The sequence below is a fragment of the Passer domesticus genome, chromosome 4 (genome assembly GCF_036417665.1).
Source record: "Passer domesticus isolate bPasDom1 chromosome 4, bPasDom1.hap1, whole genome shotgun sequence".
Lineage (NCBI taxonomy): Eukaryota > Metazoa > Chordata > Aves > Passeriformes > Passeridae > Passer > Passer domesticus.
Window position 1 is genome coordinate 46,697,083 of NC_087477.1, and position 27,753 is coordinate 46,724,835.

The window sequence follows — 27,753 nt, forward strand, 5'->3', positions numbered from 1 at the left end:
ATGAAAGCACTCACTAGAAACATAATTGTTTCTTTCAGTTCTAAGTGCCATGTGTGTATGTACATCCAGATGTGTGTAAAATGTTTCTAACTTCAAAGAGCAGATTATGCAGATTATTTTATATGAAAGAAGATAATGTAAGTCTGTTTCTGTGTGCATGTGAATCTCATGGTGTATGAGTATATAAATGTGTGTGTGTCCTTACACATACACATCTATAAAATCTCTACCTGACTTATGGGGGTGCTTTGTTTAAAGCAGCTATTAAAGTGAAAAACTTTTAATAGCCGACTTTGGCCAGCAAGGAGCTTCACCAAGGCAACATTAAAAGTTTTGAGCAAATGAAAGTAGAGTTTCTTTGCTCAGAAACCCAGTGGTGCTGTATTTCTTTTAGCCCACCTCACTCTACTTACATTGGCTCTGAAATACAAAGCCTTACTTTGCAGTGTTTGAAGGTTTCAGGAGGGCAGCCTAATTTATGGTTATTTTTGTTCTGACCCAAGATCTAGTGAAGTTTTTAGTGCAAGTGAAGCTTTGAAAATCCCAGGGGTGTTCATAGTATTTTGTGGATGGGGTATTTTCATGCAGTCTGTGTTTGTGTGTGATTTGTGTTTCCTGTTAAAACTTCTAGAGAATTTAATAAAGGCATGAGTTACTTGGTAATACATTACTGATGGTGAGCCTGTTACAAGATGTTGCTGTTTATTTCTGTGCAAATCTGAGGTGCCTAAAACCAGAATTACATAAAGAATATTTAAAGGGAATATTAATATCCACACCTACAGAGGTCTTGGTGCATATCAAGAAATGTCTTTCAGATGTTTTAATGAAAAGACTGCCTGGTGTTCAGAAGTGTTCATCTGTATTTCTCAACTGACAAGCTACCAGACTGTATTTTTTTCTATAAACTGCAGATTATTTTCTTTTCCAGAATACAGATCTTCCTCATCTGACAAGGCCAAATTCTACTCTTTTTCTATTTCCAACACTACTTGATAATTTTCTCTGTGGCAATTCTCATGAATTGCATGAGTTCAATGTCCTTGCTGAATAATGCTTATTTTTTCATATATAACATTTGTAGGTAATTTTTCAGGCAGTAAATAAATTGCCATACTGCTTGGCTATGCTCTAGGAGCAAGTCTTGTTTTCCTATGAAACTTCATAGTTTCCTATCTTTTTCAAAATCTGGAGATCTGTATGTGATGTAAAAAAGAGAGACACCTCTTCTATGAGTGTCTGTAGGCATATGAATTACTTAAGGTGAGACTGTGGAAGTTCACACTGTATTGAAAGTACATTGTGTTGTCTTATGAGTCTCTAGGATGTTGCATATGGTTTCCATTCCTTTATCTTTAGTGACTTTTGGAGTTTCTGCTAGAGATTTTGCAGTTTTTCTTAAGTGGTTCATCAGGAATTTCTGGAAAATTATTGCTTCTGTTTTCTGCTTTATATTAAAATACCTAAACATTTTCTCTTTTTTTCTTTTTTTTTTTCTTTTCTTTTTTTTTTTTTGTTTGCTTATTTTTGGTTTTAAGAAATAGAAAAAATTCCTATCAGTTGGATTTCAGAAACACTTGTGCTTAGATGCTGCTTTCGTGGATATGCAACTGAATTAGATAACTGTTGCATGCACATTTTCCACATAGATGGAGAGAAAAAAGGAGTGTCTGTTAAGATAAAATCAAAATGGTATGTCAACATTTTCTAAAACAATGGATGAACTTTCAGCTATTTACTCTGAGGTTACAGCTGCAGTTGTGTCTGACCCATAAACCACACCAACTTTAAGTGTTTCTGTGATTTCAGAAATAAAAATTATATGTTGATTCCAAAACTCTAGGTTCCCATGTCTCCCATCCTTTCAAAAGTTAATGGTCATGTTGATGGATAGATACCCAGAGACAATTAATATCAATAATGACATTTGTCAGAATCACCTGAAATACCCAGAAAGTGGAGGAGGAGGCCCAGAATCACAATCTCTGCCAGGTTTCCCTTGCTCTCCTATCAGTTACATGGCTGCCAGCAGCACATCAGCCTTCTCTGCAGCCCTGGCTGGACCCCATTGCAGCACTCTAGTCCTGATGTCAGAGGTGTGCTGAAGGAGTGTAGGAGAATGCCCCCCAATGACAGAGGGGCAAACTAGCCTTTGTCCCCCAAAAAAGGAAGGAAGCCCAGAAGTTTCTCCCAACGATCAGGTGAAAAGCCACCTTATAGGACCACAGAGACTTCACTAAAACCTTGGGATCACCTAATTGGATGGAAGCCAAAAGGTCCCGCCTGGGCCATAAGGTAGAGAAAGAGAGGACAAAAGAGCCACGAGGCTTTTGTGAACGTGTTTCTACCAGGGGCAGACCTCTGTACCTGGCTCGGATTTTCTGTTTATTGTTTTTCGTTTTATTAAACCTTTTTGTTTCTAACACTGCAGCAGAAGCCATCCTGCTCATTCTTCGCCTCCAAAGGTAATAGCTAAGCTATCCTTGGTGTATTAGGTTCCCTTTTAAGGGCTCATAAAACCCTGGCCTGACAAAACAGAACCTAATAGTGCGCCATGCACTGTGCGGAGTGGTGTGGTGGAGCCATTCCTGGCATGGTGAAGCTTGGCACTGACCACATCCATCACAGCTAGCCCAAAATCTAGGGGAACTCTGAGGAATCTTTTAGGAAAGGAAGCAGTGCTTTTTGGAGCAGGAGCTGGTATCTTACAGGAGCAGGGGTTTGTGATTTTCTAAGTTTCAGCATATCCAGCTGGTGTGTGGTATCTCACTGGAAGCTTTCTTCAAGAGACGATCCTGGGGATTCTCCTGGATCACAAAATTATCAAGAAATTTAGACCTCAGAAACATATAGTAGTTGTGGACGTACAGGTTGCAGTTATAAATGAGGGTATTAACATGTGAACCCAAATGTTATGCATTAGTTTCAGGTTCTTTTGGTATCCAGGTCTTGAGATGAAGTAAGCCATTAGTGCCCTTCCTTAACAGATGTAATTATTATCTGTGGGCATGGCTCTGTGTGTTAAAATGTTTGGTTCAGAAAAAGTATTGAAATCTTTAATGTTACATTTAGCATGTTGTTTTACAAAAAGGCAATAAAATACCTCTGCTTTCACCATTTTCTGGCTGCAGTTTGCTCATTCTGCAAGTTGCCAGACAGAGCTATTGCATCCTCACTTCAATAATCTTTGAAAGTGTTTTGAAACTTCGTAAAGTTAACATTCCTGTTGGGCACAAACTTTGGACTTTTTTTGTGGTAGGCTGTAACTAGAAAAGAGTGATGACCTAGGGACATTTAATTATAATAAATTACAAGAAAGCTCTGTTGACCACTGAGACTAATTGTCGGTTTGTGACTAAAACACAACACTTGCATTATGTCCTTTTTTGGGTTAAGAAGATAGATGTTTGTGCTTTAAGCATTACTGCCTACAAATGCAAGAGACAGGCCCTGTTTACTGAGTGAATTCTTGTAAGAGTACTGAATCAGAGGAACTGTTTGCAATGCTAATATTTGAAGGAGCATGCTCATTGATAAAGAGCAGAACAGAATAGAATTGGAATGCTTTTAAGCAGGAAGCTGATCGTCAGTAAATGAAAGCTGGGGTAGTTGAGTGAACATAGAGTTCTGTGATGCCCAGTATTTTTGCTTAGTAACCTCTCTTTTCTCCAAAAAGATTTATTATGTCTGCCAGAATTTCCAATACTGGCAGAGCAAAGTTGATGCATGGTATGGAGGATTGACTAATCAGAGTGAAACTGGGATGTTTGGGTGAGAGTTGTAAAACATGTGAATAGTACCTTTCTAATTAATGGAAAGGCCAGGGCCCCATACAAAGAGTGATACAAGAAGCTGCTTGTCTCAGAGATTAAAATTCTAACAAGTTCATAATTTAATAATACTTTCTGTGCTTCTGAGTTGTGGAAATTCTCCCTGTCATCACTGATGGTCTTTTTGGTAGAGGTAGAATCACAGAAATTTGCCGTTAAGCTTCCTGAGTTACCAATGTTACTCTCTGTGGTTGGTTTTTGAAATTGTTCTCCAATGCTGCATCTGATTAATTACCTCAGATTCCTCAAAAGTTGTGTTATAGGTTGTTCACTGTTTTACATTAATTTGAAAACGTGTTTGTTGAGCAACTTATAATGGAAGGAAGGTACTAATATGATCTGTTTCTGAATTAATTGGCTGTAATTTTGAAAACTCTACAGTTTGCTAAAATCACTGACTAGTGGTGAAGTAACTGTGACATGCTGCATTAAGGACAGAAAAGATGTAGTGAATTAGTTTTTTGGGTACTGAAGGACATGAAAAATGTGTTTTCCTTATTGAGAAACAGTTCAATGTTTTCAGAGTTTTCCTTGGATGCTCTTGGATGTACCTATTCAGGTCTAGAGTTTTCCTTGGATGCTCTTGGATGTACCTATTCAGGTCTAAATTAATGGTTTGTCCTGTAAATTGCTGAATGTGTCTAATAGTCTTGTTATCAGTAACTGGGTCATGCATTGCACAGACTCCGGTCATATGAGCATCGCACACTGATGTGCAGATTGGCATGTTGTGTGGACAGGAATATGTTTAAACTAAACTCATGCTTTTGGTCTAATGAAACCATTTCAGTGCCTTTTTTCAGAAAATTTTACTAGTTTTGCTCTTATGATAGTACAAATTGATAATCCAGTGTTTTTGAATAACTGTCTTTCTACTCAAATTCTCAGTGAAGTGCTAACTCTTAGGGTTTATCTGTGGCATGTTTGGATTTTTTGTTCCCCAGTAAAATAAGGATTACATTTACTGCTGTTGGTGAATTTACACACTGGCCTAAATACAGAAAGAGGTAAGCCATCAGAAATAATAGTGTTGTACATCATATGCAGGCTAAGTCAGGCAATGGCTGGGACTAACTCAAAGCTATAAAAGTCTTCAGGAACTGTCAGGTTTACTTAGTTGTATTTCATTAACTCTAAACTTTTCTGTTTCTGTTCTATAATAAGTATGCACGCCTAAGCAGTTTGGAGCACTTGTGGTAGGAGTATTTATCTGATATAATTTCATCAGCCCAACTGCTTCCTTTAGCTCTAGTTTCATGTTTTCTAGCCCTAAATGGAGGGAAAAGCAACATTTCCAAACTGTAGGTGAAAAATACTGCATAGAATTAGTACAACTGATTGCTAAGCCAAAATTAACTAAGTGGTGGTATTGAAGGTGATACCTTCTGATTTATACATTTCTAGGCATTTTAAACTGTTAATCAACTAATGTTTCTTCTGGAACTTCGTTGTGTCAAGATTGCATAGATTTGATTGTGTCAAGATTGCATAGAAAAGACCTTTAAGATCATCAAATCCAATCTTTACGATCATCAAATCCAACCATTATCCTAGCACCACCATCATGTTCACCATTAAACTGTGTCCTCAGTTGCCATATCCACACATTTTTTGACCACTTCCAGGGATGACTTCCAGTGACTCCACCACTTCTCTGGGCAGCTTGTTCCAGTTTACAGCTTGTAAGAGTTAATATTATTGCTATCTTGGTCATTTAACAAAAAAAGTTCTTCTGACCTTGTGAGAAATTCTGCCATACCACTTATGTCAATTTTTGAAGGAGTTTGTCATTCATCACTGTTATTTCGACTACCTGGATTTGTATGTCAGATAGCCTTCTCTGTGGTCTGAGTATTTAATTAAATCTTGGGAAAAAAGCCCCAGTGACACCAAAGGCAGGGAGTTAATATCCACCAAAAAAATTCTCCTACTCCTTTATATGTAGGGACATCTTCCAGGCACAAAAGAAAGATTTCTGCATTTTCACTGCTTAAATATGCTCATAAAGGTTGATGCAAAAGGTAGCATTTTTAGACATTGTAACAAGTTTTCTGTAAAGAGCATTGAGACTGATTCACTTCAGTCACAAATGCTGATCAGGTGCTTTCCATTTCTGTTGCTACTGATAGGACTTAACCTGGGACCAGAGTACAAAACCTTTACATCTCCAAGAATTTCTATGCCATTTAATTTACAGCAAATTACTGAGACACTTCATTCTTCTTTTTAAAATGTTACTATGAGAGCAAAACCTAATATTTTTTAATGTCTTTCAATACATGGGTGAATTTTAAACATACATTTTCAAATTCACTTGAATGAAGTTAAATTCATATGAAAGTTGCCTGATTTTCAGAGCTACTAATTACTGTTGCTCCTGGTGTACTAATTACTGTTGCTCCTGGTGGTTTCAATGGTATGCCTGCGTGCTTGAACACACAGGCTACTAGTGTGACCTCCTGAATTCATTTACACAAGTTTGGAAAGCAGTTGTAGCTTGATTTTTCTGTGATAAAACAAAAAGATGATGGATTCAACATGTATGTGCCCAGCTAGCACATCAGTTCTCCTTGTGGTTGCTGTATACAGTAGGATAACTTGCATAATAATAGTGGTGGGATGGATGAGTGGGAGACTTGCAGTTGATTTTTTTCCCTTACAGCTAATTTCAGCAGATGTTTTCTCTGATTCTAAAATGGCACAGCAATCTAGTATGGCAGTTCAAACCTAAAAGTTGTAACAACTTAGCAGGACCTCTGTCCAATCAGCTGGTTTTAGTGAAGTTTTATTGGAATAAAATTCAATTCATGTTAGATAAATATAAGTGCTATATTATTTTATATTTTGTTTTGAGTTTAACTTCATTCATCTGCTTTTCTTGTTGTTTTCTCCAAATGAGGTGTTCGTTGAAACCACTGCTAAAACAATAGTTTAGAAAATGAACACTGGCTGATGATAATAATTCTAATATTGTTTTAGAAAGAAAAAATCTTGTTATGGAATAAGTAACCAATTCATGGATCAACAAAAATACACAAAGGTGAAACTGGTCAAGTGAATATTGTTCTTTATACCTTTGTCATTCATGCAATCAAGTCTTAAGCTATATGTCCTCATTTTTAGGCCTGTACTGGGCTCTTGGTAAGCGTGTAACATTGCACAAATACCCTCACTTGAAATCTTTAGATAGTGAAGGTGAAATTTTCTTCAGTTATTCATTGGGCACACTAAGCCATTTGAAATTACTTTTCTCTTATTGTAAACTAAACTTTGGCTTTACTTCCATTGAAGACTTCATTCAATTTGGGGCAATTGAATTTAAAATGTATATGTGAAATAAAACTTCATGATCTTACTTGGTCATTGCCATTGAGAAAGGAAGCAGCAAAGTCATCTGTAGGAAAATGGATATAGAAGTTCATTCTTGCCTTTCACAATTACCAACCCAAGACAGGTTTTTCAAGCCCTGCTTTGGCAGTGTGAGCTATGAGGTCCAGCTTTCAGGTGCTTGTTCCTGGACAAGCACCACTTTGTTGCTGCACCAGCGGAACCCTCTGGGTGGCTGCTCTTCAGTCTGAAGGAGTGAACAGGCTCGAGACTTTAAAAAGCCAAACAACAAACCGTCACCCAGAACCAAGTTACACAAAACCCAACCAACAAACAAAACCATCAATTTACCCAATTCTATGTTGACTTTCAACTTTTAATTCTCTTGTCCTTTCTGCTAGGGTCCTGAGCTGTTGTGCCATCACAAACGGCAGTGAAAGAACAGGGTTGGACATAAAGAAGTATTAAGGGATGTCTTACTAAGGGGGCCAGAGTTCATGGTATTGTAAGACCAGGTGGTTCCTAAGTGAGAGCAATCACAGCAGTATTCAGTGTAGCTCAGCTTACATTTATTTTTTGCATACCTTTACTGGATTAGTATTTTCTTTACTGAGAGCCACTGATGTAAACATGGCAACAATTACTGTAAATTTTTTAAGACTGTTTGCTGCACAGCTGCAGCTAAAAGCAGTAGGACCCACTCAATGAACCTCCCTCAAACTTTTTTGGAATGGACGAAGCAGAGGATGAAATGACCTACCATGACTTTTTGTACTGTGATAAATACATTTTTGTGTTCATTAGTGTCTGTGTGACAGCGCCTCAATAAATTATCTTCTCAATAAAATTCCATGCCAGCAAATCCAGCATGCAGACTTGAAGGGGAATTGGATTTTTGCTCGGCAATATGCACATTGGAAATACAATAACTGGAATTTATGTTTACATTAATTACAACATGAACATAAATTTCTTGTGGCTCTTTTTTTCTTCATGTGCTATATGGATTTCTTTTTGTCCCTCAAAGTATGGCACAATAAGGACTAGCAATCTCAGTGATGGATGAGAAAAACTGAGTGAAAGGACTTTTTTTCTCAGGAATCTTGTACATCCACTGCGTTTTGCTGCACATGTAATTTATTTTCACTGTGTACAGTCAAAAAGTCCTATTGTTTTGGTGAAGAGCTCAACCTATGTGGGTGGCAACATCTGTCTCCTAGTAAATAAATATAATATTTTACAGTAATTATTTTCTTTAAAATAGAAGATTTTGTCTTCTTGAAGAACACAAAGAGTAAGCAGCAAATGAAGCTGATAGATACTTGTGCCTCTGTCCTATTTATATCTGTTGGATCTGTTTTTAATTTATTGGTTTCTAGAGGAATTTCTGAGTCTACAGAAGTAGCATCATAGAAATTAGAACTTTATAATTTTCTTTTTATGGGAATTATGTACATTTTACAGATATCTTTTCTTAGACATTATGCAACTCCCTTGCTCTGTGGTTGGTGACATTTAAAAGGTGGTTTTCACTAGAGAGTTTCTTTTCAATGTTGTACTGGGAGATCCAGCTTCATGTTCTAGCCTGTTGCAGCTAACTCCTGGCCTTATATGATGATCCTCACTGAATACTTTGTGGACACTTCTGAGGGTTTACAGCAAGATGTTAAGTTGCAGAGAGGTTTCCTATTAAGGAAAAGTGATGTAATGTCAGTGGAACACTGCCAACTTCTCTCTGCTCATTTTATTTATATTAGCTGCATACCAAAGAAAATGCTCCATAAAACACGAGTGAGTGCTCCCTTCTATATTTAGCCAAGCTAATATACTAATACCAGGAGATTATGTTTATATGCAATTGAAAGAATTATAAAAAGATTTGGGGGCATCTTACAGAAATAAGGGGTTGAACTTGGGAAAAGTAAATGCTAGATTTGCTCCTGGTGCATAAAAAGACTAGGTTTTTTTTTCCACATTTGTACTTCCAAGATATGTATTTCTGTGCTGAAAAACATAGTTTAACATTTTAATTGGTCTATTTGGCTGATTGTTTGGGGAACATAAAGTACAAGGAAGTTAATTACATTGACCTGAGCCTTTTTAGTATAAGCGCTGCAGATGTCTCACTTTAAAGCAATTGGCAAGATTGGTGTGATTAAAACCAAGCTTGACATTCCTGTTCCAGTCTGATCTTCTGGTCTGAAATATTCACATTCCTCTTCATACAGAATACAGTGAGATACTGTGCTTTTTTGGCAGGGTTTAAAATCAGTTTGGCATATCTTTGTTCATCACCTTCTCTGACTTTCTTTAGGACTGCTTTTTAAATGAGTAAATGAGTCTCCTTTTAAACTAGTAGGTTTTTTTTCCTCCTGGCTTTTGTTCAACTCTTTGTTATACAGCTGATGGTGTTGATAAATAATCACAAGATTTCTTCCTGACTCTAACAATGTTACTTCATAATGCTGTTAAACAATTTGACCTTTTCTATTAATTCTACTCCTACACGGTGACACTAGCTGGGTGTGGTAGTGTTGGAACTATGGATCCTCCCTGATACTAATTCCACCTAAAAGAATATTCCCCATCCAGAGTACTGAGTACATTTGTTAACTGATAAATAAGAGCTGTCATACTAGTTAACTAACTCATAATGTATATGAAAAAAAGCTAGTTTAATAAATTAAATGCTAAGTTTAGTGTGACTGTGAAACCATGTGATGCATTATGAGTTCTTCAGTTGTCTCATGAGCTACTAAGTTGTGGGTGGGGGAAAGAATTTTGGGTAGCATTATTTTTATCTGCATTTCTGAGGATGCATTGAACATTTTATGTTTTCTGCTTAAATCTGAGTTGTCTGTCTTCATTTTGAAGCCTGTGGTTTATTGGGATGACTTCTAAAGCCACTCTTTGAGGGAGTCTTCATACATTCTGACATTTAGCATCAAATTTACACACTCTGAACTGCACCCTGGAGGTTTCCCTACTCTCTAGGAGGCTGTACTACTAGTTATGCGAGATGCCAAAGGGGAGTAATGAGAACATTTGCCTATGTATCTCCTTTTGACTATAAGAATTAGAGCAACATGACATCAAACTGAAGGCCAGTAGAAAAAGGCAAATGGTCTTTTAGTCATATCACAAATCAGATATTACTGTTTTACACATCTGGATCTTGTTTCAGAAATATAAAGCTGTCTAATGTGTAGAAGATATGAAAATGATTGCAAGATTCTGTTGCTATTTCCAAGTATGAAGATCTCTTCTCATTCATTCTGAGTGATTCATTGGGGAAGTAGATCTTGCTGCTAAAAATCATGAGAAAAAATTTTGAGTCAACCAAAGGTCAAAAAACATTTCCTGCAATTATGAATTATATGAAACCAGGACTTTTGCCTTACTGATTCCTCTTAATTTCAAACGTAAGATTTTAAACATTAAACAAATTTAAACAAAACAAGAAATCTTGAATCATGAGATGCCATTTCTAGTATAAGGTTCTTGCAGGCATATGTTCTCCCTAGTGTAGAAGATCAGACATAGCTAATCTGTGAAGTAGTGCCTGGACAGGGTACAGCAAGAATTATGTGCTATCAATTCTTGCTTAGCAAAGTTTGTTTCCCCATTTTTTTAAACTAAGACTTGGTGGATTACTGATGATTTAAGTAACTTGAATATTGAAGTCTTGAAATTAATTTGGAAAACTGCAGTCTCTGAAGGTTTATGAAATGACCAAAAAATGGGCAGCTTCAAACAATGCTGCCTTTAGGGCGTGAGAATGCAATTAGTGTGGTAAGTCTGAGTGCATGGACTCATTACAGTCTTGGCGTGAGAAAGAGGATGACTGTAGGGGAACGTACTTGTTTTCCTCCAAACAAAAATACTAAGCAGCAAAGTCTTTCTGCAATTCTGGGTGCTCACTTTCCCTGATAGATAGCACAAATAGTTGGAGAACTTAAATGTCCTTGCTTTATTTTGTACCTTTATGACAAAAACTACTAAATTTTTAAATTATTTTTGCTTTTTTCCCTAGCTTTTTGGCTTTTTACTTATTTTTCTGGATATTTTGTATGTTTTGTCTAATCAATTAGCTGACCTCAAATCATACAAATGTTTTTGTTATTGTATACACTTTGTTAAGTGCTGTACCTGAGGTTTCTACCTGAAACGGAATATGATTAGGAGAATCTTTCAAGTAAGAAACAAGGTCAATGTACTGTGTAAATTTTATTTGTGGCTACAGAGTAGCTTAAGTAAACTGGCCCAGAGACACAAGGGTCTTGCATGTTCTAATGCCTCTAATAATTTTCCTTGAGTTCACAGTAGAATACTGTAGTAGATGAGGTTATTTTAGACCAGTGTTTTCCAGAGAATGAAACATAGTTTTCCCAAGAATGAAATATGGTTTTCCAGAGAAGCTAGAGTATGTAGTGAGGTAGAAGGTAAAGTCATGAGTTTTGGTCTCCTACACCCTAGGTAGGCCTTCTGAAGCTCACAAGGGCTGGTGAAGACGGCCTGGTAGCCCATGGGAAGAGGCAGTGAGGCAGATGAGAAGGCAGACCAGCATTATACCATGATCTGAGTATTGCTGAGAGGAACAGGATCGTGTGGATACTCGTAATGAAAAAAGGAAGAACCGTATGATCCCCACTGATGCTGACTTTGACAACAATATTGGCGTCACCAATATTCTTCTGCCTTTGAAGTAACCTGGAAGTCCTAAATGACATATTTGATATGAAACTATTGGCTATTTATCAAAGCACAGCCTGGTTTTTCTCTATCTCAGCTGTTTTAGAGGTAAATGATACTTGGGAGTCCAAGCTGTTGTGGTACCTGTAGAGGTTTACACACAATTAGTGTTGGCTTCATTGTGAAAGATACATATTGCAGCTTTTACGTCTTGCTAGCACTTAGAGTGAGAGAAACAAAGCATGGATTACTTTTTTCTAATTTTAGTTTACTAACAGTGATTTACCAATAGTTTCCAAATGTAATTTTAGTAGTCCACTTATGTGAAGGAAACAATTTATATATAGAATCGTGTAACAGTTTGGGTTGGAGGGGACCTTAAAGAATATTTAGTTCTAACCTTCCTGCTGTGGGGAAGGAACACTGGCAGGAATAAAGTGCATATACAATTCAATGTAAAAACCTTTTACAACAGGGACAATAAGGACAAAACAAGCTGCTGTTGGTCAAGACAAACCAAATGAAATTTACTATAGGAGTAGGTAAACCACTCTTCTTGTCATCCATTCTGGAATGTTCATTATAACATAAATCTTATCTTAATAAATATGGAAAAATATAACTTGGAACCCTTTAATCAGACAAGTGTTTTTTCTAATATTCTTTCTCTTGAGAGTGTCCAGCTCCAGGCTAAGAAGGTGCATGAGTCATCAAAATAATGAGTACATAAAGATAATCTTCATAATTGTCAGACAAAATGGTTTTAAATCCTGAGAAATACACTTTGTAACTAGCCTTTTACAAACCACTCTGATCAGACTGAAAGCAAAAAAGACATGTTTATTTTGTCTGGGAGTTTTTTACTGTAGAGCAGATGGGAGGAGCGGAATTGATTTCTGGAGGTCAGCTGCAGGCAATTGAATAGGAAAATTCATACTACAACATAGAAATAGTAAAATTGCTAACTAGGATAGGTCAGTTCATTGTCTCTGAATACGTAAATGTTAAATAATATGCAAGATACCCTATTTTTGACATATATTACACATCAGTATGTTGTACACTTTGAAAGTGTGAAGAAATCCTGTAAAGAAAACCCTATAAATGAAATAAATTAATTTTCATCGTATTCATTTAGAAAAGAGATGTGTTTGACTTACCAGAAATTGACACATAAAATATAAAGCCATGAACCTCTTGTGGTATGCACACTTAGTTTTAAAAGCCTCTTAGATTGCATGGTTTGACTATCAATGGTAGTTTATTTAGTGTATGGCTTACATTAGGAAATAGTGCCCAGAAACAAGAGTGGCTCCATAGAGTGAAGAAACATGCTGAGCGTGTTGTATCTGCACACTTCAGGGTCATTGAGCTTTGGGATTTTGGTTTTTCCTTTTGGACTAGCTCTAGTCTGTTCCATGGACTCATAAGTGGCTCAAGCTGGTTAGTTCATTTGACCTGATAGGAAAGGAGTTCATGTTCTCGGGAGGCTTCTCATGGATGCAAACTAGAGAAAAAGGAAGTGGGAAATGGTTGGAAATTTGTTTCAAAAACACATTTCTGACCCAAGCAAAAACCCAAACACGGAGATGTCCTTATGTTTCCTTAGGAGAAATGTCAGGTTCCTTGTTTTTGGCAAGTCACCATGCCAGTCACAATTTCATTTGGGGAAAAAATGAAATATTGTTCTTCCTTTTGTTTTCTCTGTATAAGATGGCTGGCTGCTTTCACTGGAAGCTAAGCAAGAGTCAAAACAATTTTAGGGAAGGAACCAGCCATTCATACTCATTGGCACAGTATTTGTCTATAACAAGTGTTTATCAGTACACGTTTGCCTGTATGATGCCTTCTTTTTTATGTGATTATACATCACTTAAGGTGCCGCTTAATTCAGAGAAGTCTTTACTACATATCTCCCATACTCAAGGTTGTTTGCTATAGTAAAAAACAAATAGTACCTGAAGTGAATCATCTTTATGGAATGTATTTTCACTCTGAAGTACAAAAGAAATTATTTGTTCTGCCATTTATGCATAAGGTATTCCATTTAAGCTTTCCAGAACAATATACTGTACACTTAGCTAGCAGTTTTAAAACAAACAAACAAAAAATCTCACCATAACATCACTATATCTATTTGTGAGCAAAATTCTGTTTAAAATTATATGTTGCCATTGCAAGAAGCTGATTCAGGTTATATGTCAATGTCCAAATTCGTGTAACAACAGTATGCATTGTTTCTCTTTGTAGTGACAGGGCCTATTCAAATGTTCAGGCACATGATATATTCAGACTACTTAAAAGCAGGTTTTGACTGCAGTGACATCTCTGTACTGTAGGTGGATTTTGCTTCTGCTTAGTAATACTGCTGAAAGATTTCTTTTTGTTTGTTTATTTTAGCCAAGCAACGGGGCAATTATGTTTACAACACCTTTGCAAAAAGTAGCAGCTCTTCATATCTGAGGGTGCTTTAGCAACATTTTGGGTATCGTAATTTTTCTTGTCTCTTTATACATCGGGGATGACACCTTTTAGAAACAAACAACAAAGTTCAGCCTCCAAACTCACTGTTCTAAAGTGCATGTCTGGCTAGATAAGGTGTGACAGTGCCCTGTAAATTATTTTAATTTTGGGAATATAGCATCTTCTGCTGTATCAAGCCTAAGTTATAATTGTGTTAGGATTGTGTTAGTTGAATAAATGTCACGGAAGTTCTGGGCAATGCTGCAATGTTATTTTCAGTTTCCAATGCTCCTGACAAGGCTGAAAGATTATTACTGTCTTTAGCAGTTGGGCTTACTTTGTGGTGCATCTCCTCCTTCCCTAAAAGTATGTTGTTGAGGGAGATATTTTTGTGTGCACAGAAGGACTTCAGGAAGAATGGTATAGCACTAAACTCTTATGGCATTAAGATGGGGCTGACACCTAAAGTAGTTCTACCATATATTGTTGTAATGGAATTGCAGATGTATATAATTATTTCATTTAAATACCAGTTCTTATGTATTTATTTCCTTTTCAGTTGTTCCTTTTCATATTATGGTTTAAGAATAGGGTGTCTCCACTGAGTTTCAGTAACATAAACTAGTGATGTGTCAGCTGGTAATATCCCAGCTTTACACAAGGCAGCTACCTGCTCAAATGTCAGACCTGTTGTGAATACAGAATAGCTGATAAAAGGGCCTAGAACTCAGTTGTGAGTATTTTTATTAGAGAGTTGAAATTTTAATTTTCCTAAAAGCACATTGAGAGCAACTGTGTGCTCCCTTTAATGTCAGGACATCCAGTAACTACTCAGTTTTATCCCTTTTTAGTATATTATCCATTCATCCTCATGAAAGTATCTCTTCCAATAGTACAAAGCAGTCATCTTTAAAAGAACACACTTGACAGATACTGGAATGTTAATATTGAAGACCTGGAAGTCCAATTTTAAGCCCTCTGTAACAGTTATTGAGTGGGCATAAAAATAAGCAAATCTCCTAACTGGTGGTCAGTAGTAGATAAAATGTGATGATTTATACAGCATCTTGTTAATCAAATACATTAAATTTAAAATAAATATGTAAATTAAAGACAACTGTGCATGTGTTGTACCAGTGAGAAAATGTATAGTACTGCGTCTTTTTCTTCTGTTCACTTTTGGTTTTAGACTAGCACAGTTTTTTGTACTTTGAGATTTTTTTTTCACCCCATATTTTCTTGGAATATATATCAATCAGCACAGAACATAACCTTCTATGTAATATAGCATAATCAGAGTCAGAAGATCTATTTTTCTGTTTGCAGGCCAGTTCATTCCTGCATTCCAAGTAATGATTTCCTACACTTTGGGCCAATCCAGCTGCAGATTGGAACCTGTATTGTAATTAATGTCTCAGTGCAATTTACCTCTTAATAACACAACACTTTTAGCTTCCTTTGTCAGTAAAACCTGTTGCCTGTGTAATAGTTTAACTGTTATTTCCATCACTGGATAGCCTGTGCACTAGTTGTGCAACACAAGTGAATTACCAAGCCAGACCAATTGTTGACTACCAGACCAATTCTTATGATCTAACCCTAACAGAGATATGAAGTTTAGCATTTTTGCTAAAGCTGTATTGTATCTTTATGACTTTTGGGAACAATGAACGTGCACAAGAGCACCATTTCCTCTCTTTCTGTACCCAAGCTAAATGTGTTATCTCACTGGTGCATGTTTTGCAAAACATCCCCGCAGTGGTATTGAGGGGTAAAAAATGGTTCCTGTCTCTGAAAGAATGGCTTGTGTTTGCTGAATACTGGCACCATCTCCACTGTTGGTTTCCTTAGCACTGAAATTACCTTGATGTGTTTGACAGATAATCACACCAGAGTGGAAAATGGGCACAGCTACAATGGCCACTTTTTAGGATAGATAGAAAAGTTTTAACAGCCAAATTATAGCAGGACTTCCTTACAAGAGAGTTCACAAACAATGCAGATGGTTTACACTTCTTATCTGTGTGCATGAAGTTTCTTAGATGAAAAGTTAAGCTCAGCTTCACAGTGTGCTTATAACACCGTCCCTGTGTTAGTTCTTGCACCGTATTTCTTCTTCTAGGAGTGAATTAGGTTACATTGAAATTAATTATAAATGCTCCTGTATATCAACCTGAAATACAGAAAATATTTGTGTGAATCTGCATTTTCAGATTGTTAAACTTTGAAGGGAAGGTAATAAAAATGTTAAAGGGTTACAGCTGCTGGAGATGGTTCCTAGTTATAGTTCTCCAGTTACCCAGCATGAGGTTTAAATTGTAATGACAGCCTGAATCCTCCCTGTAATGTTAGTATACACCAAATATACCTCTGAATATTTTCATGCTAGAAACTGGTGCTGGTTTCTGTGTGTTGTTATTATTCCTCCATCATCGGCCTGCCCCCCGTTTTTATTTTAACTGATAATTCTAGTCTTACATAAATATGAGCCCTTGTAGCATTTAAAACAGTACACTTCTTTCCCCCGCCACACACACAATATAAGGGACTGTTCAGCCTCAGAAAACCTAAAGCTTGTCTAAATGCATTTGTACTGATATGGCCTGGAGGCTGTCTGTGTGTTGAATACATAGCAGTTTTTGTTAAGAGGCAACTATTCTCCCTTTACATCACATTTTTGTCTTGACATATATGTACATTTTTAGCATTTGTAAAAGTAAGCAAACATTTCTTCAGTGGATATTTCAGTTTGGGTTACTTTTGTATTCTGAGAATTTCTTTTCAGTATAGCTGTAATTTGCTGGCAGATTAAGTTAGGTTTTAGAGGGTTTTTTCATTTTTAACAACTCAGTAATTGATAGGCTTGGTGGAAAAAATTTAATTGCATTAGGAATTTCGTCAAGAGTAGAGTTCCAGGTATCAGTGATTGCTATCACATTTTGGATAAGTTCATATGTATATTTTAGTTTCTTAAATAGAAACTAAACTGTCAGAAGTAGTAAAGAAAATTACTAATTTTCAACAGGTATTGCATCAGTAAAATACACATGTTGTGCTTGTAGAAAGCAAATTAAATGTCTTTAAGAGCTACCTGACAGATCTGTCCTGCCAGCTGCTGGGAGCCACAGATGCAGAAGCAGGTATCTGGTTTGGCTGCCCAGGAGCTAGAAAGATATAAACATATGTGATATATTCCAATTTTAATACATTTAAAAATTATGGGAAAAAAAATTGTCCTGGCTTTTATTGTATAAATACCAACATTTAGAGATAACTATATCTAAATGTACACATATAAAAATATATCTATATATAGAGACCTGCTGACATGGAACTCGGCGAGAAGAGCCCCTGCCATTTGATAGTGTGATAGTGACTGTCTCCCTTTTGCTAGAGCTCCAACATAAATCTGAAGCAATAGTATTGAATTAGAAACTAGATCTTCTTTGGAAAGTAGAGTACATGGAGGTGAGTAGTTCTTACCTCCAATATGCAGACATTTTCTGCCATTGTTTTTGAATCTTAACTTAGAAAAATAGCTCAACCTTTTAAAGTTGTGCTTAATTCTGATCATGTTTCATTTGAAATATTCCTGTACCTTTGTTTCAGTGGTATGTTTTCTAGTGGTATATTTCTGTAGAACTGCACCATCTGTTTCTCAAAGAGTGGGTCACTGATAGGATTGTGAAGGGGCCAGTCTGCTTTTGCTCAGGAACGACTTGAGACAGAGGGAGCTTGTTATTCTTTCATACCTGAGATAAATAGGACTCTTTCTTCCAAACAAAAATTGCCTTTCTTTGTCTGCTTGCCATTTGCTCCTTTTCTTTCATTAAGATCAGGAGGGACAAAATTTGGGATTTTAAAAAGTTATAGAAAACATCACTTAATCTTGGTTCTTTACCTGTGGTCGTTTATTTCCATTTACTTTGTGTACTGTGTTGTAAAACACTGACTAAAATTTCAGTGCCTTTGCATACTTCATGGTAGGCATAACTTGGTAGGGTTCATCTCATGTACAAAGACTTCAAGGCTGGAAGAGCATTTCTCTACATTTTGGGAATTTCCCCTTCCAAGAAAGGTATTTTGGATAGAAGGGCTTCCATATGAACTTTTGTGTTTAAAGGTACTCAAAGTTGATGATTAAACTGCAAACAGTAAGACGCTTCCCAGAAGAGGGACATTTTCTCTAAATAAGCTTTGTAAGTAAGATAAAAGTAAAGTTGGTACATACCCTATTACTGGGAATATGTGAATGAGCCTAGGAGAGAAGTATGAAGGATTTATTGCATTCCTGGAAATGCCATCTGCTGTAATGCTCTCTGCAATCCAGCAGCCAGGTCTTGTTGAGACTTGGAGAGATGTGCTGTGCAACCAGTACCTATGTCCCCTCCTCTACTCCACTGTGTTCAGGCACTTGGAGTTACAGTTTCTGATGGGGCTTGTTCCAGTTTAATTCTCAGTCACAGACTGCTCTGTTTCCAAAGCAATGTGATACAGAGGTTATCAGGAAGAAAAAGCATTATGAAAATGGGAAAAAAGTATAAACCAGTCTATTGTAATTTAAACGAAGTGCATACCTCACAATATGATGTCTCGAGAAGCTATTAAACTGTGGTGTGTGTATTGGCAACCACTGTTGTCCACCAAGAAACCTAATGTCTCATGTCCCTAGTTTTTGCTTTTAACATCTGTTTTCAAATGTTTCTTGCTATCCCATAGCTCTGAAAGTCATCACCTTACTGAGCATGTTCTAAGTGCCTGGTACCAAACCTGTGCATGAAGCTGCTCTTACAGGCAGCATGGCTCAGAAACCTCTCATTTGTTGTAACTGATGTCTGCTTTCATTAACATCTTATTGCCTTACGGCTTGTGTTTTGGAACTGTTTTAGCATGCCTATTTAATAATCTGAAAATGTATGTTAATATCTTGGTTAAGAATACCTGGTATTGGAAAAACATCACAAGTTCTAAAGCAGAACTTTTGAATATATTTATGTAGTACTAGGCCTGCTTTTCAGTGAGTTGATGAAATTTCTCAATATTCATTTCACTCTAGCTATGATTTTTTTTAATTACTTACCTTTACCATGTACTGACTGAATCTGCTAAAAAATTACTTTTACATGTTCATTCTTATATTGTTATAATTAATTAACAATTAATTATTTGGCAAAACAAAAAATTCCACATGAGAAAGTAAGTTTATGCTCTATTGTTTAGACAAGCTTGATGCGTTCCCTGACTTTACGTGTGCCCTATAAAATTGCAAAACATATTTCAACTAATTGGAAAGAGGATGTAATTACAATTAAATTAGTGTTTCTTGTAATCTCATCCAAAAACTAAACTCTTTTAATTCCCTTCTTTGTTTCCCTACTAATGAGAAATTAATAATTTTCATAATTTTGGCAGCTGGGCTCTCCCTGTCTTTGTCACAGCGGAGTTATCTTTCAGGGATCTACCTATGTAGAACGTCCACCACTGATGGTGTCATTCCAAAGAAACACTGGTGAATTGTTATTCTTTCCTCTCCTTCTTCATAAAGACACATCTCTAGGATACTTCTCCTGGAGAAAATAATGCAGTGTCTGATGTTAAAAGAATAGCTCTGAAGTAGAGAACTTTCCTTTGCAGACAAGGATTGTGCGCTTTTACAACTGGCATGAAAATTTACTCCAAGATGGTCTTTGTGGTTTTTTGCCCCATGGACTGATATGATAATGGTTGTGTTTGCATGCTATTTTTCAAGCAAACCAACACTTAATTTAGGTGGAGTCTAAGCTGACCAAAAGCTGTTCAACCAGAGTCAGTACTGTCCTGGGCTAATAAACCCTGATTTACAGGCATACATATTCCTGCAACCTCGTCATGCTTAGTGTGAGACCCAAGCAACCTCGTTTTTGCCCGTCACCCTTTTGTAGAGGTACCCTGAATCTGGTCTCTGCTTCTGCCTGGCAGGGTCAGCAGCAGTGCAGGGCAGTGCTGCAGTGCTGCACTTGCATTGACAGGGCCATAGATGGGCATTTGTGGGATGCTGGGCTGGGGCTGGCATGGCTGGGCGCAGCGCCATGTGATTTGGCAAATGCAAATAAAAAGGTCTCAAGACATGACACTCCTACTTGCTTTCAGCACATGTTGGATAAACATAGTAGTGTTGGAGACAGCTAAGTTTCTTCTATATTCAACACCTTATTTACAATGCTAAATTTTCCCCTTTTTTGTTCTTTTACCTTAGTCTGTCTGTAATAAATGAAAAAAAATTAAGGGTGACTGTGATGAAAAATAAAATAACTATTATTTGTTAATAATTTTAGAAGTATTGGACAGTGGGTCTGCAAATATTCAGGCCAAAGGTGCTGAATGAGGTGTAAGTAGTAATCTTACAGGGTTTTATCTGTCCAGTCAGAAGTGACCTGAGCTGTTTCTGTCATCAACTAAGCAAGTTGAATGCTGATAGGAACTAAAATTGTGTTGTTTTAACTGATTTAAATAAAGGTGACTGTTATTCTTCTATTTTTATGAAATTAATTCAGTTTCAGCCTGCATCCTATGGATTGAAAAGTTGAACTGATAGGGATTTAGAGTCTCTATTGTCAACATTGAGAAATGAATCATAAAATTTACAAAGTGAACTGTAACTTTGGGATGTTCTTATTGCTAATTTAAGTAAAAAAAGTTAATCTCCTTTTAAGTGCTGAAATTTGTATTGCTAGTGAGACATTGCTAGAATTGAACCATCTTTACAACAACAGCACCAAAGAAAGTCAACTCTTAAGTATAAGTTACTGATTTTTCAGTTTTCTGCCCTAAAACAGCTTGCTCCCCTTTTTCTTATCTAAGCAATCTCCTTTGGCCAGAGATCATAAGCAGAATTATTGTCAGAAAACATTTTCTGGGAAATGTAGATGGTTGGAATATCAAAATTAATCTTCAAGTGGAAAATATGATGTTATTACCATTTCTAATTTTGTTGCTATCAACAGAAATATATTGTTGTGCCAGAATCACACATTCATATGCCATGCATTAGGCAGACTGCTTCTAAAATATCTGCTTAGATGACCTAAATTATGTATAAACAATGACACACTTGTAAAAAAGTATTTATATATTAAATGTACAGAAAAAGTATATGTGCATATGCTGAAACTTCATAGATATTTGGAGTTCAATAGTTCAGTTCAGATAAAGTTACGTTTTCCAGCTGAAAAAGGACAATTTTAAGCAAGTCAGTCTGATATATTGTCACATGATAGACCACACAGTTAATTTTGAGCTTAATGTCTTTCAAACAGCTGTATTGAGACAAAAAAACCCAGTTCTGATTTGCTTCACTGCTGAACATTTTACATTTTCCTTTTTTTTTTCCCCTTAATTAAGAGTTCTGAGTCTCCCGCATATTAACTTTTTTTGCCTCTATTCTTCTTCTGGTGAATTTCTGAATTTCTAAATTAAATTATTATTTCCATTTGAGCTGATAGTACTGCAATGCCTCAGAACTGTATTAAATATCTACTAAGATTCGTCTCAGGACCTACAGTTGTAAATAAAACTGGGGAGAAAAAAAGTGGGGACTCAAGACCTTGGGGAAGCTCAGTTCACAGCTTCCCTAGGTTACAGATGTTTCTCAGAAGTCTTTGCTCATCTGCATACATGCACGGTTCTAATACAGAAGTTGGTCCCTTGGCTCCAAGTACCTCATTTAAAGTATGGCTGTAATCAGGTCTGTCTGATTGGCCTACAGAGGCTACAGCAGAAATTCAGCTACAGCTGAAGTTGTTACTGGGTAAATATTTCAGCCTTATTCAAACAAGGCCATTGAAAAAAAAATCACAAGAAACAAAAAGAAAGCTTGTTAAGAATTTCAGTACTTTTACCTTGAATTCCATTATCTGGATTGTGCCTTTAAAATACCCTAAGTGCTTCAAACTGACATATAATTTACCTTTTTGAAGAATTGATGGTACTGTTAAATTCTATTGTGCGTACCCTTTTTCCTTCATCTTGAGGACAAAAAAATGGACTTTTGTAGTGTGTTAACTCTGAAGAAGTGGGGCTATTCAACATATGTAAATGCTTTGAACTTTCCCTCTTTCCATTTTCCTGGACCATAGACCAGTGGAACTTTTACCTCCTCCCCAGCCAGAACTGCATGTCTGATCATCTTTTTGTCTATTTTTCCTTCCCGCAGGGACCCCCAAAAAATACAGCAGCTGCAGAACCAAATTCGTCTGGAGCAAGAAAGTGGACAGTGGTATCGTCACCAACAGCAACCTGATCATCATCAGCACTCTCCCTCTTCTCCTTCCTTTCCTCCTCCCCCCTCCTTCCAGGAGCTTGAGTCCAGCCAGTCTGCCACCTCTCCTGTGCCAATGAGTATTCTTAACTCTCATACTTCCCCAACCATGCAGTCTTCCGGCTCCTTCAACTATGCTCGGCCTAAGCAGTTCATTGCTGCCCAGAACATCAGCCCTGCTTCAGGTTATGTGACTCCATCTTCTGGGTCATCTACATCTAGCCTTCCTTCTCCTATGTCTCCAACTGCTTCTCAAAAACAGTTTGGGAGAGTGCCAGTTCCTCCCTTTTCTCAGCAGTTTGCTCCAGAAGGGGAATATGCCTGGTCTCCTTCTTCTCCATCCCCTCCACCCCCACCTCCACCTGTCTTTAGTCCAACAGCGACATATCCAGTGTGTGATTCCTTTCCACTTCCACCTCCTCCACCCCCTCCTCTTCCTTCACTTTCTTCACCTTCCCACAGCCTGTCTCCAACTCCAAGATTTCCTAATTCCAGCCAGTCTCCAGCAGCTTTTCTCAGCTCCATGCTGCCATCCCAGCCACCACCCATTTCTGTCAACGCGTTAGGCCTCCCAAAAGGAGTGACGCCTCCGTAAGTATCAGCTGATGAGCTCCTTGATGTACTGCAGATTGTAATGAAGATTATTGCACTTGCTTCATTTTTACTTTCTGGAGTCCTTTGCTGTTAGCAGTTATCTGAGAGGGAGAGATGTGTGAATAAATTGCAAGTGCTTCTGTGCTAGGGGTGTGAGATCGTTTTTAACCCTCACAGAAGTGAGATTCTGAAAAAGCCCTACAGTAGGAACATAAAAGATGAGAAGCTGAAGCTTTAAACTGTAGTTTAAGAAAATATGAAAACATGAGCAAAAGGCTCTGCAGACCCAGGGCAGTGGAAGGAGATCCAAGAAAACCCTTCTCACGGCCCAGTTCTTTTAAAGTCACATATTCAGTGATATTTCCAGTTTGTGTTCCTATTACATCTGCAGGTAGAGAAATACCAAGTAAAGAGAGTGTCTTTTAGAAATCCCTATAGCTTTGTGATACTGAAAATACAAGTTTTAAAGTGCACATCTGATAACAAAGTGGCCATAACAGTTCATTGTCTTTGGCTAGAGATTTTGTTCTGAGGAAGTTTGGGAAAGTGTTGAGGGAGGGATTTAAAATAGCAGTGCATAAAAACAAACAGAATCCCTATCCCTAACAACTCTGCACACTTATTTTCCCCTTTTGTCTTCTGTAAAGGCCAAAATAGTATTTTGGAGCATGTCATCTCCCATCGCAGATCAGTTTTTCTTTCCACTGGCACTAGACTGTCATTCCATCCTTAGAGAACAAAGAGACATGCTGAAGAACAAAAATGAGAATAGCTGTATCCAAGGCTTATTTATAACTTCGTCCAGAAGTTTGTCTAAACATATCTACAGTATCTAGGTGACTTGCTCAGCTACATACTGTTGCAGTGGGAAATTTGGTTATTTCAGTCCAAGATATGAAGTGTAAGAAGAAAGAGGACAGATATCAAAGTAATAAGTCATATATGTTTTAAAAAGCATTTCTTTATCTTGATTTGTTTCATACAGCTCATTATGGAGTCTGGCCATGAAACATTTTTAGGAGAAAAATTAATAAATAGTACAATTTGCTCTTGCAGTCATAATAGTTGTGACTTTCTGTCTTACTGTGTCCTTTGCACTGGCTGAGTTTCACTATTGATGCTGGGCACTGAAAATTGCATTATTAATTTATGGACACCTTGACCAGTAAGCACAGCCCACTGAAGCCTGCCATTACCCTTGATTTTCCAAGAAAAGGCTCTAGTCCAGCTATACAGCTCTGACAAGAGCTGGATTAATTTTTGAGCGCACCTCGGTGTGCTGTAAGGGTAATAGCAGCAGCTTGAGCCTCTGCTGTGTCCCTCTTTCCCAGTTACTCTGTGCTTATGGATACATGTTCTCACCTGAAGCATTAGCTGTGCTCTTCCTCATTCCCTTTGATCTTTGGGCAGAGAAACAACTCTGCAAAGATTCTTCCCCCTTCCCTGTGCTCCTCACTTCCCCAAGTGCAGCAGCCAGTCTGGGTATGCACATGATGGTTTGTCTATCTATATTCCTCCCTCCCCCACCCCAACAAGGCAGCAACCTCGGGGCCTGAGCTGAGGATGAGGTAGTTGGCTGTTTTTCTGCATTCCCTCAGGAAATAAAGTCCAGATGGGAGCTGGATTGTGTTAACTGTACTGAATGTATGTGTGTATAATTTGTGTGTGTATATATATATGTGTGTGCGTGTTTATATATATATATACACAGTGAGCATTTGTCATCTGAATTATAACACTGAAACATGGTAAAATATGTACTGTGTGATACAGAAAAGCCATAATCTATTGTTATGTATCTTTGATGCCAATTTTTCCCTGGCTTCTCCTTTTTCATGTTACTGTGTAGCTTAATGTCTGGTGTGTCTTGCTGAGTAAATCACTCTCTCTCCCATAATTGTAATATCATTTCTGGGCAGTTCTTCCCCTGGCCTCCATTTCCCCCTCAGTGTTAGTTCTCTTCTGCTTTGTGCTATAGCCTTAGTTCTTTTTTGGCCCCTTTCACTTTTTGCTTCTTTTCCTTTGCCTTTTGCTCCATCCTCACAAGTCCTCTTCAGCACGTTTATCTTTCCGAGACATAGTTTGAGCTCCAGACACTATTCCATAACTTTGGCCTGTAGTCTCACCATTTTGCCATGATCTCCAAGATCTACTGGTTTAAAATTATTATGCTGCTTCCAGACAGTGTGCTTTACAGACTGGGTGCAAGAAATAAATTGTTGCATTCAAAGTTTTGCTTGGCAGCTGAAATGCTAGTCAAGCCATTTATCTTCAAAGACTGTGTCATTGCTAAATCCTGACACAACTACATATCTGCTCTTCAAAAGTAGAACTTGGTAGGCATAATTTTTTTCAGTTTTGTGTTGTGGTAGGGGCAGAATAAAGGTGAAGTAAAAAACATTGCAGGTGGAGGCAGTTATTTTTGGAAATGGTCAAAGGCAGCACCAGTAAATTTCTCTGTGGCTGTGTACAAACCAATAGTCTCTGTTACTCCTCTTGGAGTCAAACCTTCCCTTCATCAGCTTTCTTTGGTAATTTCCTTTCCTGTGCATGTGTCATATTTGGTCTACTTAAAAGAGAAATCTATCCAAGGAGATGCAGGACAAAGCAAGAGGAACTCAAAGCTTTGGCCCAGCCCCAGAGATATGACATTATTGGCATAAGCAAAAACTGGTGCAATGAGTCCTGGGACTGGTGTGCCATGAAGGATGGTTACAGGCTTTTCAGGGGGGATAGGGAGGGCAGGAGAGGCAGGGAGGCACTCTATGTAATAAAGGGTCTGGAATGAATGGTGCTTACAGTTGGCAATGGCATGGTCAAAAGCCTCTGGATAAGGATTAAGGGACAAACAAGTAATGCAGATGTCATCATGGGAGTTTACTACAGACCTCCTATCCAGAATGGTGATGCTGATGAGGAACTAAGGAACATCTTTAAGTTAACCACTCTTATCCTTATGAGGCACTTCACCTTGACAAATGCTAACTGAGAATGCCATACAGCTAATACAAGCAGGTCCAGAAGGTTCCTAAACAGATGGATAATCACTAAATGGTGCAGATACTAAGGGAGCCAACTCAGTAAGATGCCCTCCTTGGTCTGCTGCTCATTAACAGAGAGACTCTTATGACTGCAGTGGAAATCGGTGGTTGTCTTGGCCACAGCAACCACAAAGCAATTGGATTTAAAACTTCAGACTGCTTAGGGAACTAATGAGTAAGGTTGCCTGGGAAAATGTTTTTGATGGTGCTGGGGTCCATCAATGCTGGTGACTTTTTAAGCACCACCTCCTGTGGGCACGGGAGCAGGCAATTCCAAAATGTTAGAAAAGCAGGCGAGGCAGAAGGCCAGCTTGGCTAGGCAGGGATCTTCTAAAGGTAAGGCAAAAAACAAGTAAATGTTTGACCAGCAGAAGCCAGGTGACATGGGAGGACTACAGAGATGCTGCTCGCCTCCATGGGGACAAAGTTGTGAGGGAAAAGCTCAATTAGAGCTGAAGCCAGCCAGTACTGTGTATGTAGCACAATAAAAATAACTTTTAAAAATATGCTAGTTGCAAAAGGTAGTGACTTGTTAAATTACGAGGGTGTTCACCATACAAACAGGGACAGAGACAAGGTAGAGGTGGTCAATGCTCTCTTCAGCACCAGTCATGGACTGTGGGGTCCCAGTGCCCTGAGCTGAAGAATGAGGATCCTGAGAATTATGAACTCAGAGTCAACTCTGAACTTGTGAGGGAATCATTGCTCCAGCTGGATCCCTGTAAGTCTATGGGGCCTGATGGGATTCATCCAAGAATCCTCAAAGAGCTGGCTGATGTCATTACAAGACTTCTCTCAATGACTTTTTGAACTGTTTTGGGAATCTGGAGAGGTCCCACTTGACTCAATGCTGGCTAATGTTGTCCCAGTTTTCAAGAACAGCTCAAAGGAAACTACAGGTCTGTCAGTCTCATTTCAGTGCCTGGTACAATTATGGAGGAGATTACTCTTGGAGTTACTGAAAAATACCTAAAGGATAAGGCAGTCATTGGCCAGAATGGCTTCACCAGGGAAAGCCCTGTTTGACTAGCTTAATTTCCACTTATGACAAGGTAACCCACCTAGCTGACCAAAGGAAGCCTGTTCATGTAATCTCTTTGGGCTTCAGTTGAGCTTTCAATACTTTCATGGTGTCCTTCTGGACAACATGTCCAGCATTCATCTAGATCAGCATATCATGTGATGGATGCTCAACTAGTTCACAGGTCAGGCACAAAGAATTCCAGTAAACAGGGTTACATCAGGCTGGCAAACAGTCACCAGTGGGGTTCCACACAGCTCCACTGTAGGGCCAGTGCTCTTCAGAAATGACTTAGACACAGAACTTAAAGGAATACTAAGTAAATTTGCTGGTGATACTAAATTGGGAGAAACTGTCAACTACCTTGAGGGCAAAGAGGCCCTAAAGAGAGATCTTGACAAATCAGAGGGTTAAACAATCACCCACTGTATGAAGTTTAATGAAGGCAAGTGCTAGATTTTGCACCTGGGACAAGGCAACCCTGAATAT

General features: G+C 37.9%; 1 protein-coding gene across 8 annotated transcripts in view; it reads left to right on the top strand.

Annotated features, from left to right (window-relative positions):
• Positions 1-27,753, top strand: part of PALLD (palladin, cytoskeletal associated protein) — a 189,541-nt gene that overhangs the window by 127,630 nt on the left and 34,158 nt on the right. For 6 of the 8 annotated variants that reach the window (XM_064417659.1, XM_064417655.1, XM_064417657.1 and 3 more), the window contains one exon: positions 22,504-23,199. The exons of the other annotated variants lie outside the window; for them this stretch is intronic. In XM_064417659.1, coding sequence (XP_064273729.1) covers positions 22,504-23,199 — 696 coding nt within the window. The remainder of the gene's footprint in view (positions 1-22,503; positions 23,200-27,753) is intronic. 8 annotated transcript variants of the gene reach the window in all.